Source organism: Paramisgurnus dabryanus, chromosome 24 (genome assembly GCF_030506205.2).
Source record: "Paramisgurnus dabryanus chromosome 24, PD_genome_1.1, whole genome shotgun sequence".
NCBI lineage: Eukaryota > Metazoa > Chordata > Actinopteri > Cypriniformes > Cobitidae > Paramisgurnus > Paramisgurnus dabryanus.
In genome coordinates this window covers 14,027,013-14,043,988 of record NC_133360.1, presented here as the reverse complement: position 1 = coordinate 14,043,988, position 16,976 = coordinate 14,027,013, and the positions used below count along the sequence as shown (strand labels likewise).

The following is a 16,976-nucleotide window of genomic DNA, read 5'->3' as shown; positions in this document are numbered from 1 at the left end:
CAGGTGCATTTTTTGATGCCATGCTCATTTGTTAGTTATGATAAATCTGAATAAGATGAACATTTACAGAGTAAAACATGAATCTTACAAGTGAAGCTCAGGTTTGGCAGCAGAGAGCCCAACAGGAGCAGAGAGATGATGATGATCATGATGAAGATGAGATCTGACTGAGGAAACAGTGTAATATATACTGTAAGGGTGGGGTGGAGGCATCAAGTTGAAGCTTCCCTTTTTTCTAAACCTGTGGCATTAAAAGTAATATCATTACATGTATGAATGACCTTACCAGATGTAGTGCTATTGTTTAAAATGCATAAATGTATGTACAGTTTAAAACTACACATTAAAAAGTGGCAGGCTTCTTGAGGTTCAACCATTCACTCATGCAGGTTTTCTGACTCACTTGCACATCTGCTTTACACTCAGTTTGAAATTGTAAAAACTTCCCCTTCATTTTTATCACAGTAATGTTTTGAGAATTAAATATTTCCCCCTTGAAAATATTTATGCATACACAGAATATGCACAGTATATACATGTTTGTGTGTGAAAATCCTCTTTAGATTTGTACATCCTTTTTACTAAATGGTTATTTTGGCAGTGCCCAATCATTTGATAGCTGTGTGTAAGTAAAAAACACAATTTTTAGAGGAATTTAAATAATTTTGAATAACTTGCTTGTTTTTGCAAGAGATGTGTGATGTTCACATTTTTCCTAAGAGAGACTTGATGATTATTTATATTAAAAATGTGAAATGTGTTAAACACACACAACACCTGGATTAAAGGTTTGCTTTCTCTGAGGTTTTTTTATTCCCCTCATTAAGTTTTCATTGATATGTTTTTTCATAATTCAATTTAGGTGAGAAGAAGAGAAGCTGCTGAGTTTTATCTGTTTTATTTGATGCCATATATACACACGAAACCTTATTCAATACAGTAATGTTTTTGCATTAAATAAAATTTATCTGTATTTTGATTGTACTTTAAATTCCTTTGAAGATATGTTTAGTTATGGAGTTAATAGTAGTTAGGTTACTTTAAAAAAATGACTTCAATTGGTACTAATGTTTACTTAAGTAAAAATTTTAGGTGCTAAGTTTTTTTTTTTTACCTTAAACTTTTCACTTTAAGTTACCAATTTAAGTATTTTTTTTTAAGTAGAGCAGCTTTCACTTTTTACAAGGTAAGCTTTAACATTTAAGATGAGTTTGTCACCTTGGCTTGTGTTCACACTTTTAAGCAATTGTGTCAGCAACTGTGGCTTATTAAATGAATGACTTCTGTTTTTAGTGGTGCTGCTTTAACCTAGGTGAAAAAGTAGTACACTTCCATAGTATACTTAAAGTGCTTTATTTTCTCACACTAATTTTGTAATAATATACTGAAAATGTATCTTTACTACTTCTTAAGATGTTCTTAAGATTATCTAAGTGTACTTCACTGTGCTATTTTGAGACACCATGAATGAACTAAAATGCACTTTTAACATACTATCTCTGTATTATAAAATGTATTTAGTTAACACTTGTATTAAACTTGAACTCAACTTTCATACAAAGATGGGTTCAAGTTCACTACACAGCAAATTTAGCAGAGTTAAAATCACAGTGTTAATGGTAATATAAAGAGTTTGGAGTTAATTTAACACTGGATTGAGTTAAAATCAACTCCTACAGTGTTTTGTTAGTGGTGTTTGTTAACTCCTAGGGTGTTAAATAGAGAAGACCTCCCCCTTTTTACAGCACACACTGAACCGTATTTTTGGGATGATGCAGTTCAAGCAGAAGATCATCTTTTTCATTTTAAATGGTAAGTAAAAGTTCAATAAATACAATTTTGATCAATAACATTTGAGAGTTGTGAGGTGTTATGTTTTATATTGCTGTTAATATCAAGTTTAACATTAAGAGTCATGTGTTGTTGTCATTATATGAATGCGGCAGTTGAGTTTAGATCTTAGCCTCAGATGGAGCAATTCATACTCATAATGTTTTGGGAGTTTTTTTTTTTTGTTTTTTGCCTTAAATGCTATTTTAGTTTCACTAGTTCGCCTGCAAATTCAGGTCTTAATGATTAATGGTAAACAAACTTGGCTTGCTGTCCTCGAAGGGAGCTCTGTACCTGAGCTCTGAACCTTCAGAGAGAGCGAACCTGAGGCTGGGGCTCGAGCCACAAGTTCAACCCCCAAAAGAGTGTTTGATGGACAGCAAGTTGAGCGGGAGCCTGTGAGTAATTAAGGTCTGTAAGATTCATCCTCTCTCTCCCCCCAAAAATGGGTAGAATATCATCAAACCATTTCTTCTTCCTCTTACTGAATTACTACTGCGGTAGTAAGAGCGAAGATGAAATCACTGCTGCGGCAGTGAAAGAATTGTACAGAAAAAGATGTGCAAAGTTTCAGCTTAAGACTCCTGCGGGAGTCAATGGGAAGCGTGCGGCCTGGGGCTCCTGCGGGAGCAAGGCTGAATCACTACTGTGGTAGTGCGAGCGTTATGAAATCACTGCTGCAGCAGTGAGCAAAGTTATACAGAAAGGCGGTGCGAAATTTTTTGGCTTAAGACTCCTGCGGAAGTTACTGGGAAGCGAACGGACTGGGGCTCCTGCGGGAGCAAGGCTGAATCACTACTGTGGTAGTGCGAGCGTTATGAAATCACTGCTGTGGCAGTGAGCAAAGTACAGAAAAAGCTGTGCGAAATTTTTTTGGCTTCAGACTCCTGCGGGAGTTACTGGGAAGCGAACGGACTGGGGCTCCTGCGGGAGCAAGGCTGAATCACTACTGCGGGAGTGCGAGCGTTATGAAATCACTGCTGCGGCAGTGAGCAAAGTTATTCAGAAAAAGGTGTGCGAAATTTGGGATTATTTTAGCTCTAGCTATAAACTCTATATGCTACGCATCAGTTACAGGCTATGTATTGTAACTATGTTTGCTTGTATGGTCCCTGTCAAATAAACAAATAAATAAATAACTCCTGCGGGAGTAGGAAATGCGCTGTCTGGGGCTTCAGAGTGAGCGGGATAAGATCACTACTAAGGCAGTGAGAAAAAAGGTTGCGGCAACTGTTAAATAAGAGAGCGATCGGCTGGGATCAATACTGTGGTAGTATGAGCGGGACAAAATCACTGCTGAAATCAATGCGTATCGAGCGAAAGGTTGTTAGAGGCTGATTGTGGTTGATAATTAGCCAACATGTTCATTAGATTTTTTGTTGACAAAAAACTGCGCAAAAAACACACGAACATTGGAAACAATCGTGAACACGTTTTTTGGAGCAACGGACTATATTTATTTAGGATAAATTTCTATAGGAGGAAAAACGCAAAATAAGAACATCTTGTGACTATTTTGTGGGCTCGTCCGCTTACTTTAGAGAACTGCGTTAAGAGGTTGGTATCCGGTGGGACCAGCGGGACCCAACTCGAACCTTGTGGGAGCATGCAGCTTACCTTTGCTGCGGGTGGGACTGGGCAGATAAAGAAAACTAGTGGTCCCGGGGTTTCTTGTTGATATAAGTGTCAACAAATAATAAAATTAAAACTGGAACGGAAGACTGACATTATTTGTTACATTTTTTGTTACATCGCCTCGCAGAGCCATCTGCATGAATTGAAAAAGCGTGAGAATATGTATAGAAAATATATGGATGTTATAGAATATGCATCTGCGGCCAGTCAGTTTATGGGAAAAAAGCAGTGTTTCTCGATTGTTATAATATGTAGGCTGCGCTGTGAGATCAAAGTCCAAAGACGTGATCCACTTAGCTTTGCAGCTAGCACGGCACTGTTTAATCCCAGATAGCACAGGTACGACTGTAAGATGTCTAAATAATGTGTCTTGCAGATGTAAACACAGACATCAAATAGACATCTTCGAGATGTATGTGTGCTATCAGGGATGCGTTTGAAATAACACCTCTGGACACCTAGACAGCACGGGTACGACTGAAAAAGCATTATAAGGATCTGGAGCTCTGGGGGAAAAAAAATCTGGGTGAGTAAACATCTCATAAAAACCTGGAATAAAATTTCCCGGCAGCCTGCCGCCCAATTGGCCTGCTGCCAGCCAGCCGCTTGCTTTTATGAACCAAAGTCAAACTTTCCGAATTTGGCATTCAATAGAAAAATCGTCGATCAGTTTCACGAGCAGAGCATTCGCGTCGCGCACGCACCATATCTCTGCAGCGCGTATAGTGAGAATTACGTCTTGCAGGTGAAAATGTAGCGTAGACATCAAATAGACGTGTATGTGTGCTATCAGCAGTGTAGAAGCACTCTCGTATGAAAAAATTATTACAAACGCTATGGCCCGGTACACGGAGACGCACCCACATACATGAATAGTGCGGCTCATCCATTGTTATAAGTTTGACTGTGCCCTGGATTGCAAACGTAAGGTGCTCTCGTTTTGTGAAAAATTGATCTTTAATCTGTGATCAATTCTCAAAAGTAAAGTTTAGCTAAACAACACAAAAAATCCAAGAACGGAGCTAGAAGTTCATAAATTATATTTAAGACTGTCGATGACAGTGGAAAGTTCCCTCTCGCCCCTAACATTTTTTAAATGAAATCTTATTGAAAACTGGCCGTGAGGACGAAGGCCAGGATCTGCTTCGGTAAAGAGAAATAAAAATTCTGACAAATTATAGAGAAGTAAGCAGCCGAAATCACTGCTACGGCAATGAAGTAAAATGAATTTAAAAGTTGGGTGTGGTGACGAAAATCTGGACCACTGATTTAGTAGAGAAAATAATTTTTTGACAATTATTGTGGGAAGCGGCTTGAAATCATTGCTGCGGCAATGAAGTAAAATTTATTGTGCAAGGACGAAAACAGGAATCAAGGCTGTAGTAGAGAAATACATTTTTGTTTCCGAGAATTATAAAAAGCAGCCGAATCATTGCTGTGACAATGAAGTAAAATTCATTTAAAAGCTGGGTGCGAGGACATAAACAGGAATCACGGCTGGGTAGAGAAATATATATATATTTTTTACAGATTATCGTGAAAAAGCAGCCGAAACATTGCTGCGGTAATTAAATAAAATTCATTTAAAAGTTGGGTGCAGGACGAAAACAGAAATCGCTGCTGTGGTAGAGAAATTTAAACATTTTCTAAAAAATTATTGTGGAAAAGCAGACGAAATCATTGCTGCGGCAATGAAGTAAAATTTATTTAAAAGCTGGGTGCGAAGACAAAAGGAATCATTGCTGCGGTAGAGCAATATAAAAATTTTCTCTGACAAATTATCGTGAAAGCAGCCGCCGAAATCATTGCTGCGGCAATGAAGTAAAATACATTTAAAAGCTGGGTCTGAGGACGCCAACAGGAATCACTTCTCCGGGAGAGAAAAATAGAACAGTTTCTGACAGATTATCGTGAAAAACCAGCCGAAAAAATAAATAAATAAATGCTGCGGCCATGAAGTAAAATTAATTTAGAAACTAAGTGTGAGGACGAAAACAGGAGTCACTGCTGTGGTAGAGAAATATAAAAATGATCTTTGAAAAAATGATCGTAAAAGAAGCAGCCAAAATCATTGCTGCGGCAATGAAGTAAAAATAATTTAATAAGCTGGGTGTGATGAAGAAAACCTGAATCACTGCTGTGGTAGGAAAAAAAAGTTATTTTCTCTGACAATTATCGAGGGAGAAGCAGCCGAAATAATTGCAGCGGTAATGAAGTTAAATAAATTTAAAGCTGGGTGTTAGGATGGAGGCCGGATCACTACTGTGGAAGAAAAACTGTATATTTACTCTGACGAATTATTGTGAAAGAAGTGGCCGAATTCATTGCTGAAGCAATGAAGTAAAATGAATTTAAAAGCTGGGTGATAGGACGAAACCAGGATCACAACTGCAAATAGAAAAAAATGACAATTTTCTCTGACAAAGTATCGTGAGAGGACGAAATTACTGAGGTGGAGAAATATCAAGTTTAACTGGGGCTGGTGAATAATCGGAGTCCGAGAACACTGCTGCGGCAGCGAGAAATGGATTTTAACTGGGCTATTGCGGTTGGTCAGATAACTGCTGTGGCCTATAGATTGAAAATGAAATCAATTGCGGGAGCGGTGTTTGTGGTTGCTGCTGCGGCTGAGGGAATTAACTTTAGGAGAGCCAGGTGGAGTTTATTCGATGGTAAAGGCTAATTATGTGCGCTTCTAGTAGAAACCGGCGTTTAGGGATGAAGTCCTGCCGTTGGTTACAAGGTGAGTTAATACAGACAAATCTTCTTTAGTCCATAAAGTCTATAAAGTTTATCGGCATAACTCCGCGGCGTGATATTTAATGACCTGATATCAATTTAATGGTGCGGCAATGAGAGACAATACCGAAGAACGATTTCAAATTGCGAAGCGTGTTTAAATGTTTAAATGAACACTGTGGTTTGGCTGTTGGACAAGCATTGTGAATAGCAATGAGATGAGGGTTAGGTCGCCTGTTAATTAAGCACTAAGCATCAACCGAACCGCGTTTTTTTTAGATGGTCTATCAATTGTGAATAATATTGAAAGCAATGAAGAGGCAATATATTTAACGAATAAACATTATATGCTTATTAGGTTGATGAAAGTGGACTAGCTTACCGTGATAGTACGAGCGGCGGTTCCCTTTCAGTCGGTCACTACGACGTCACGTCGTGACCGACGAATTGGGAACCGCTCCACGGGTGACCTATCTACTTCGAGAAACTATAAAAACGCCAATGAACTTGGCATGCAGGTATTTGCATAATGCCGGCGCCGCCCCGCCAGGTGCGTATATAAGCCGCAGGTGCACAATACCAAATTAGCTTTATTGCTTCGAAGCCGGCAGACATCTGCTCTCGAGAAGCTTTCTATCTGATCTTCGTAGATCCTGTTCTGGAAGGGAAGAAAATAAGATCTCAGCTTGCTGAAGTTGGTTGGGCAAAGACACCTCAGCGGAGGCTCGCAGTGTTTTTTCTCCACCCTTTCTCTCTCTCTCTCTGTCTCTTTAATTTAGGACTTGAGTTCGAGTGAGTGCGTTGCCTCTCCCTGTGTGTTTCACCAGCTCGCACAAAAGAGTGATTTCCCTAAAAGAGCAGCACGTTTGAGCTTTGTGTCTTTTTAAAGACAGCCACTCATTCGTGTCACGGTGGGGGTCGTCTTTTTAAAGATGGATTTCCGTCCGTGTTCGATTTCTGGATGCGGTGTGTTCATCGCCCCCCGGGATGGCCACCAGCGTTGTCTTTCGTGTCTGGGGCTCCAGCACGCAGAGGCAGCGTTGCGTGATAGTTCATGCTCCATCTGTGAGGGCATGACTATGGCGGATTTGCGGAGACGGGTGTCGTTTCTCCGGGAACGGCGCCCGCCTTCCAAGTCTGGTGCTGCTAAGAGCGCAGCTACCAAACTTGCGAAGGATGACCTCCGTATAACGGTGCTGGGTCGGTCTGCTGGTTCGTCCAGCAGCTCCCAGCGCCCTGATCCATTGCCAGCGGAGGTCCCGATGGAGACGAGCGGCCCGTGTTCTACGATGTCCTCGCGCTCTGTCGAGCCTCCACCCGACGCGATGTCCACCGTAACATCGGAAGGGGGGTTGTCAGCCTCGGACGTCGATCTGGATCCGCTCCCGCCTTCGGGCCAGGTTGCGGCTTCTGTGTTCGACCCCGAGATGGCAGCCATGCTCGCTCGGGCGGCGGAGGCGGTCGGCTTGGAGTGGACTAAACCTCCCCCACCTGAACTGTCCCGCCTCGATGATTGGTTCTTCGGGGGTGCCAGGGCTTCTCAGTCCTCGCCCCCGGTGCCTTTCTTCCCCGAGGTGCATGAAGAGCTGACACGGTCGTGGAAAACCCTGCTTTCCGCCCGGAACCGACCGTTTCAGCCTTCACCCCTCACCTCTCTCGAGGGTGGAGATGCCAAGGGGTACACTGGTATCCCGTCAGTGGAGCGGCCGGTCGCGATGCAGTTGTGTCCGGCCGGTGTCGCTTCCTCCTGGCGGGACCAGCCTACTCTCCCCTCACGGGCCTGTAAGCAGTCTTCAGCGCTGACCGGTGCTGCTTACAAGGCTTGTGGGGAGGCAGCCTCTGCCCTGCATGCCATGGCATTGCTGCAGGTCCACCAGGCTAAGGCTCTGAGGGACCTGCACGCGGGAGGTCACGACTCGGCGGAGTTCTCTGAACTGCGTGCGGCTACGGATCTGGCGCCGTCGGGCCATCTCAGTCCAGGAACGCCATCTCTGGCTGTGTCTGGCGGACATGAAGGATGCTGATAAGACCCGGCTCCTGAATGCTCCGGTTTCCCAGACCGGCCTGTTCGGCGAGACGTTCGAGGAGTTTGCCCAGCAATTCTCCGCGGCCAAGAAGCAGACTGAGGCCATCGCTCAGATCATGCCACGTCGGAAGCGTCCTGCGCCTGCCCCGTCCACGTCGGCACCTCAGCCTGCTCCTCGCCGAGGGCATCCTGCGGCGGCCGCCTCCGTTCCTCCCCGGGGCTCTTCTAAGAAGCGAGGAACCGGTCGTCAGCAGCCCGCCTCGCCCGCTCAGCCCGCTTCAAAAGGTGGAAAAAGAAAATCGAAGCGGCCCTGAGACGGGCGACCTCCAGATGGAGGGGATCGCTCTTCGGGAGATGGTGAAGGCACCACTCCCCCCACCGGAGGAGGGCCGGTTGGGGAATCCTTTGTTTCTATTTTCTGTTCCGCCGACTTTTCAGTCGGCACCCACAATTCCACAAAAAGAGCGAATTCCACTTCCATCTCTAGGTCTTCAGATGAGCGCCGGAGACACGAGCGGCTCATTACCCCCCCTCGTTCTCCGACTCATCAGAGGAGTACGAGAGCAACGCACGGGCTCATAACCCCTCCGCGCTCTCTGTCTTCTCAGGGGAGAGAAGACAATCACGGGCTCATAACCCATCGTCTTCCTCCCCCTTCGCCAGAGGGTGCATCGAGTGGCGTGAGGTGTCTCCAGCAGAGCCTCCCTTACTCACCCACCCAGCAGCGGACTCAGGTGAGTGTTATCATGCACAACACTGCTGTCGGTGCGGCCAATATGCACACACCGGCGATCACCTCCGTTGCGCCCGCCGCGGGTACACCGATCGTGCCTTTAGTCCCTCTCGTACAGTGTCTGGGGGCGTGGGAACAGCTTCCCAGCCCGTCGCGTTGGCTTTTACGCACGATTCGTCTCGGCTACGCGATCCTGGACCTGCATTCGCTGAACCGTGCACTTCACAGAATGCCGTTCAAGATGCTGACGCCCAAGCGCATATTTCCATGCATTCGTCCAAACGATTGGTTCGCATCTATTGACCTGAAGGACGCGTACTTCCACGTATCGATTCTCCCCCGGCACAGGCCGTTTCTCCGCTTTGCGTTCGAGGGGCGAGCATACCAGTACAAAGTCCTCCCATTCGAGCTCTCTCTGTCCCCCCGTGTATTCACCAAAGTAGTGGAGGGGGCTTTAAAACCCCTGAGAGAGAAAGGTGTGCGCATTCTCGCGTATTTAGACGATTGGCTCATAATAGCTCAAACACGTCAGACGCTGTGCGATCACAGAGATTTAACTCTAAAACACCTCGCTCGTTTGGGTCTTCGGGTCAACTGGGAAAAGAGCAAGCTTTGCCCCGTGCAGAGAATCTCTTTTCTCGGGATGGAACTGGACTCGGTCGATTTGACAGCTCGTCTAACAGAAGCGCGTGTACAGTCGATTCTGACTTGCCTGAATACATTCAAGAGCAAGAGCGCGGTCCCGCTGAAACATTTTCAGAAGCTCCTGGGGCATATGGCAGCAGCCGCAGCTGTAACTCCGCTCGGACTGCTTCATATGCGACCGCTTCAGCATTGGCTTCACGATCGAGTCCCGAGGAGAGCGTGGCTGCGCGGCATTCACCGTGTTATCATTACACCTGCGTGTCGTCGCACTTTCACTCTGTGGTCAGACCGTGCGTTTCTCCGAGCCGGTGTGCCTCTGAGACAGGTCTCCAGGCATGCAATAGTATGCACAGATGCTTCAGACACGGGGTGGGGGGCCACGTACAATGGGCTTGCGGCTTCAGGGGTCTGGACGACACCCCAGCTGCATTGGCACATAAACTGCCGGGAAATGTGGGCTGTATATCTTGCGCTCGTCCGTTTCAGCAACGAGTTACGGGGCAAAGATGTATTAGTTCGCACAGACAACACTGCGACCGTGGCGTACATCAATCGTCAAGGCGGTTTACGCTCGCGTCACCTGTCGCATCTCGCCCGTCATCTCCTCACTTGGAGTCAGAAGAATTTGAGGTCTCTTCGTGCCATTTACATCCCGGGCACGCTCAATGTAGAGGCGGATGCGCTCTCTCGGGCTGCGCGTCCCGGCGAATGGCGACTCCACCCCATTGCGTTTCAGCAGATTTGGAGACGTTTCGGCAAAGCGCAGATAGATCTGTTTGCTTCCCCAGAGACAACCCATTGTCGCCTGTTCTATTCACTAGCCGACGACTCGCTCGGCGTGGATGCATTGGCACACAGCTGGCCGCGAAACACGCGCAAATACGCGTTCCCTCCGGTGAGCCTCATTGCGCAAACCCTATGCAAAATGCGGGAGGACGAGGAGAGCGTGCTGTTGGTGGCACCGTATTGGACAACCAGGAGTTGGTTTCCAGAACTCTCTCTCCTCGCGACAGCCCCTCCTTGGAAGATTCCCCTGAGGAAGGACCTTCTTTCTCAACAAGAGGGCACATTATGGCACCCGCGCCCCGACCTGTGGAACCTCCATGTGTGGTCTCTGGACGGGGCACGGAGGATTTGAGTGATTTACCGCAAGAGGTATCTAACATTATTGCTGCAGCGCGAGCGCCGTCTACGAGACAGGCTTACACGCTTAAATGGAACCTGTTTGTCGACTGGTGTTCTTCCCAAAGTGAAAACCCCCGAGAATGCCCGATTAGTGTTGTGCTTTTATATCTCCAGCGCCGTTTGGAGAATAGGCTGTCACCATCCACTATTAAAGTCGATATCGCTGCGATATCAGCTCACCATTCACCCGTAAACGGTAGGACAGTGGGTCAGCACGACCTGGTCATTAGATTTCTTAGAGGCGCTCGAAGACTGAATCCTTCGCGTCCTCCCTCTATTCCTCCTTGGGACCTGTCCTTGGTGCTGAAATCACTCCAGGAAGCCCCATTTGAGCCTCTGCGTAGTGTGAGTGTTAAATTCCTTACTATGAAGACATTAACTCTCCTTGCTTTGGCTTCTGTTAAGAGGATAGGGGATATTCATGCATTTTCGGTCGACGATTCGTGCCTTCAGTTCGGGCCGGCTGCATCCAGCGTAACACTGAGACCCCGGCCCGGCTTTGTGCCCAAAGTTCCCACCACTCCTTTCAGAGATCAAGTGGTGAACCTGCAAGCGCTGCCTTTGGAGGAGGCAGACCCAGCCATGGCTTTGTTATGCCCTGTTCGTGCACTACGTGTGTATATATACCGGACGCAAAGCTTTAGGACCTCAGATCAGCTCTTTGTTTGTTACGGTGGTCAGCAGAAAGGAAAAGCTGTCACCAAGCAGAGGATGTCCCATTGGATTGTGGATACTATAGCCCTTGCATATCAAAAGCAGAATGTGCCTTGTCCATTTAATTTACGTGCTCACTCTACACGCAGTGTGGCATCATCTTGGGCACTGGCTCGCGGTTCCTCGCTAACAGATATTTGTAGAGCTGCAGGCTGGGCGACACCTAATACGTTCACTAGATTCTATAGTGTTCGTGTCGAGGCGGTTTCCACTCGGGTTCTTTCTACTAACTAGTTAAGAATGCCGAGGGTCGGCTCGTGTGTCGGCTTGGAGCCTCTATTTTGGTGCTGTACATTTGCACCATTATGGAAGGCCGTCGGGACAAAAATGTTAAAAAACTGTTTTTGTCTCTCCTCCACCGCCATGATAGCCGATGTTGCGGAGCATTCGCTGTCAACCTATCACTGTTGTATTCTCTGTAAACCTGTGTAGGCTAGGCGTCCACATTTGTCCCCTACGTGGGGTTCATTTGTGTGTATACTCCGTGGGGTTCTAATCCTCCACGTTTTCCTTAGCAGAGCCTGCTCTGCATCTCTCTGCATACTATGTTTTGTTCAGAGACTTTTTATGAGCAACCTTCGGTTGTTTCATATATTTATGTCATCCATTCAACCTTCTTAGGGGATGGCTTCTGCAGTGTTCTAGCTCCGCTCAGTTTAGACGCTTCCCCAGTTCGCTGCTTCACTATCGTGGGTTAAGGAACAGGTAGTGACCGGCCTTCTGCATTTTGCCTTAGGTTCCGCCCCTTACGTGGAGGGCGGAGGGCTTTGCAGGCACTGGAAGGGTTCAGCTGCAGTGGCGTTTTGGTAGGGATTCCCAATTCGTCGGTCACGACGTGACGTCGTAGTGACCGACTGAAAGGGAACGTCTCGGTTACGTATGTAACCCTCGTTCCCTGAAGGAAGGGAACGGAGACGTCACGTCCCGTCGCCACAGTTTGCTGTTCCATTGCTGTTTTCAGGCCGGGCACTGTTGCTCGGCTTCTCAGCAATAATATAGCTAATTTGGTATTGTGCACCTGCGGCTTATATACGCACCTGGCGGGGCGGCGCCGGCATTATGCAAATACCTGCATGCCAAGTTCATTGGCGTTTTTATAGTTTCTCGAAGTAGATAGGTCACCCGCGGAGCGGTTCCCAATTCGTCGGTCACGACGTGACGCCTCCGTTCCCTTCCTTCAGGGAACGAGGGTTACATACGTAACCGAGACGTTCTGTAACGGAGAGAAAATTTATAATAATAGGATAAATGTGAACTGAGATCCCTACTGCAGTAGAGATAAAGCGACAGAAAGATCAGCTTTAAATAATACTTAACCGGACTCGTGGCGAGCCTGTGTGGGCAAGCCTGCAACAAATCTCTTTGATTAAATAGCATTGTATTGCATGGATCAATGTATATGCGTCTTTACTATGAAGTATAGAAACTTGCCATTTAAACCACGAGATAGGCTATCTTATATTTATAGAATGCACCCTGGATGAGGAAATAACTACAATACGATTTCTGCATTGCTTGAAAAGTAAAAACGTAAATGAAATGAAAGTTTAATAAAGACATTTATGAGATTGTTATTTTGTTCATGTTCTTATGTGTCAAGTTTTTGTGTTACAACAATAGGGTTGTTCCGACAAACGACTTTTCTATCCTTAGCTTTGTGTTGGGTTTTTTGAACTCAATTGCTCAATGCTGTCGGTTCAAAGAAAGGTGCAACAGTTAGCGCGTCATGCCTTTCGTTTGAGACGAGTCCGCAAAAAGCGGAGGCTCGTTGTAGACCATTGCGTGGGCATCCTCGCCCGTCCGCGGAGACTGTCATATCATGTATGCATGCAGGGCCAATGGAATGCGGTGTTGCGTTGGATGGAAGAACGCGGGAGCGTGTAGCGAATTCTTCTACAGAGCTGTGAAAAAATAAAAATAAACTATCGAGAAGAACGAAAAAACGAGCAGTTTGATTGAATTGATAAGGTAGGTTTCACTACAATAACTCTGGATTATAAAGCTCCGATAATTGTTAGCTTTGGTGGAAAACAAATAAACACGAAAACAAGCAACACAGTCCTGTAGGCCACCATTGTTGTTTTGGTCGATTGCGCATGCGTAGACAGAATTAACAGAAGCGCATGATGTCACGTCGCCGTTGTCAAACAGCGTTTGCAATCGAGCATGCGGTTGTCGTGTAAAAGAACATCCGAAATGCAAAAATATTGAGCACAGCCCCTGACATCAACTACAGCGGTAGTGAGAGCGGGTACTAAAGTATAGCTGCTGCATTGTTATTTAAAAATATATTTCCCAAGTTAGTAGGAGCCTGGAGCTCCTTGTGTAGACGTGATTCCGGAAACGGGCGGGGCCAAAATCCGGAAAAGAAAGCAGCTGGACAGGAAGGCCTGAAGGCTGCCTTATATACACCCATGATGATGATGATTGACAGGCCTGAATGTTTAGGCTCCTCCCGAACCTACGTTTAGAACTGCATTTAAAAAATATATTTTTAAATCCGTTAATGTGTGCAGGAGATTTGCTTTGGGGACTTTGGAGGAGCACAGAAATAGGCCTACATGAAAATTTCTTCAGACGAAGAGCAATTTTACAACAAAGTGAGTATTTTGTGCAAAGATGTATAACTGATTTCAAAGTATTTTGTAATGTGTTCTGTATGTTATTCTGTAAATATTAGTTTCTGCAGTGTTATACTTAGTTATTACTTGTTTTTTAATAATGCATTTTTTTCATTTTATTTTTGTTTTATTGACAGAAAAGTTCAATATCCAGTCTGTAGGTCTGACCGAGGATCATATCACCTCCTTACAGCTACTGGTTCATCATTTTCTGCTGTTATTATTTGAAAACCAACATGGCTTTTGGATTGAAATGAAGTCAAACTTGTTTGTATGAACTGACGCATCCCATAACCTGTGTTTATAAATATCAGTACTTTTGTTATACATTGGGAATGTGCTTTTTAGTTGTCTCGGATGTTAATATATATCTAATTAAAACTTAAATCCATGATACATTGAGACACATTTTCTGTCATAAATGTTGATCAGATAACATAAAAAAAATCCTTAACAGTTTTATAATGATAATGATAGATTACACTGCTGTATTGTTACATTTTAAAAACTGTTTAAAAATAAAGTTTTTTGTCCCAAAAGTACCAATATGTTGCTGTCTTTATATTTACCATATTAACACCATAGTATTAAAAAATATAACACTACATTGGAGTTAACAAATTATACCACGGGAGTTAACAAATTACACTGAGGGAGTTAATTTTTAACAAATAAAAAATATTTAACACCGATTAGTGTAAATTTATAGTTAGATTTTTAACTCTTCATAGAGTCAATGCTAACACTTTTAAAGAGTCAATGTGCTAACACTTTCAAAAGTGTTGAAATAACTCTTTAGGGAGTGGACCCCATGAGACACTTTTAAAGTGTTGAAATTAACTCTTATAGAGTTATTCTGATGTTCCAGATTTTGCTGTGTACAAGTGGTACCTAAATACATTTTTAAAATACATTTTTAGCACATTTTAGTTCATATTTATGGTGTCTCAAAATAGCACAGTAAAGTACACTTAGATAATCTTAAGAACATCTTAATAGTGCTAAAGATGAATTTTTTGTATATTAAGTACAAAATTAGTGTGCGAAAATAAAGCACTTTAAATACACTATGGAAGTGTACTACTTTTTCACCTGGGCAGCCCTGCTGGTCAGGGGTGTGTAGGGCTGCACGATAAATCACATGCGATACCACGCGCATCTTGTCAGTAATGCCGGTTCCTTGATTAGTATTAAATCGCCAACAGCTGTTTTCAGATGGCGCGACATTAACTGCACAGTGCCGTAGTTCCCTGACAAGCTGGGCCATATCGCATACTGTACATATCGCGGGCGATACGTCCCCGATAATCAATGCAAAATTGTCTCGATTGTCAGTGAACTACGGCTCTGTGTAGTTAAAGCTGCTCCATCTGAAAACGAAAACAGCTGATGGCGATTTATTACTAATCAAGGAATCGGCATTACTGACGAGATGCGCGTGACAAACACATGCGATTTATCATGTAGCCCGTGCGTTTCCCAAACAACAACATAAGTCACTGCTAAACCACCATATTACAGTGTAAAAAACATATATTTTCTGTCTTAAATTTTTTTTATGAATCATGTCAGATTTACAAGTCATTTAACTTTTTATTTATCTTGACTTGAAATGAGTTGCTACAACTATAAAATATATTTGAAATAAGTCAACTTCATTTTGTAAGTTATGACAACTCCTCTCTAGTCAAGATAAATAATAAGTTAAAAGGACTTGTACATTTGAGTTGATTAAACACTAAAACTTATAGGCAGCAAAGCATTTTTACAGTGACCACCTACTTTTTTTTTACACAGGGCCAAGTTCCCAGCCAATATTGCAAGGTGGGGCACACATGGGCTTCCTATGTGGGCCCTATATGGGTTTGCCCATATTGGCCCCACCTAATGAAGCCCACATTATTTACCAGGGCCCAGTATGGGTTTTTAATGGGTACTGGACTGGTCCCTTATTATGTAATAATTATACTTTTAATGCTTAATTGTAATTTACTTAAATAATATATTTGTTTTAAATTGAAAACCGATAAAAGCAAAATAATTTCAGTTCGGTAAATATCAGATTTCAGCATAAATATTCAACAGTTAATTCATCTGTAACATCACAAAACATGAAGGAGGTGCAATATGAGAAATCAAATAAAAAAACTGTAAAGGTTCAATATATCAAAATACTTTATTGTCAATTTATAACACTTTCAATGCTAAAATAATCATCAACATTTCAAAACTGCTAATGCAGGTAATGTCTAACAATTAACATAACACTTAAAATAAGCATTGAAAGAAGTCAAACTCTTAAAATATTTGAGACTCAAAAACAACACAAATATTGCTCACTGTTATGGAGATGCTCTTAATTCTGATCATCAATTTATCTTTGCTCAAACATTTTATGAAGAACTTCCAAAGCATCCACAGCAAAACTCATTAAATGTCCTTGCACGTTTGCTTTGATTCATCGCTGTGCAGTCCGTGAACTTGTACCGTAGTATTACATTTTCTAAAATCACAACTCAGAATAAATTACAAGTGTAACAGTTGTGAGAGACTCCTGCTGCTCCGGTAGAAACTGTATCCTTCCGAGAGACGCGAATTCATGCTGCACACGCGTTGAAAGGGTTTATGATAAAAGACACGCGTGTGTGTGAGTAAAACACTTTAGTACTTTTCAGGGCCGGCGTCAAGGGGGGGCATTCGCGGGATAGTTTTTTATTAATTTAATATATATCAAGAATAATAAAAAAAAATTAAACATTGACTGTTTCATGACTTGTAATGTAATCAAATGAGGAAAATATAGTTGATATATGTTTTCTTTCATTAAAATAGACCAGTTTCTCTGATT

General features: G+C 43.7%; 1 protein-coding gene across 1 annotated transcript in view; it reads right to left on the bottom strand.

Moving 5' to 3' along the window:
* LOC135728281 (granzyme F-like) overlaps positions 1-16,976 on the bottom strand; it is a 29,574-nt gene that overhangs the window by 4,011 nt on the left and 8,587 nt on the right. The window contains exon 2 of the mRNA XM_065246466.2: positions 89-167. Within this exon, the coding sequence (XP_065102538.1) occupies positions 89-149 (61 nt within the window). The 5' untranslated portion in view covers positions 150-167. The remainder of the gene's footprint in view (positions 1-88; positions 168-16,976) is intronic.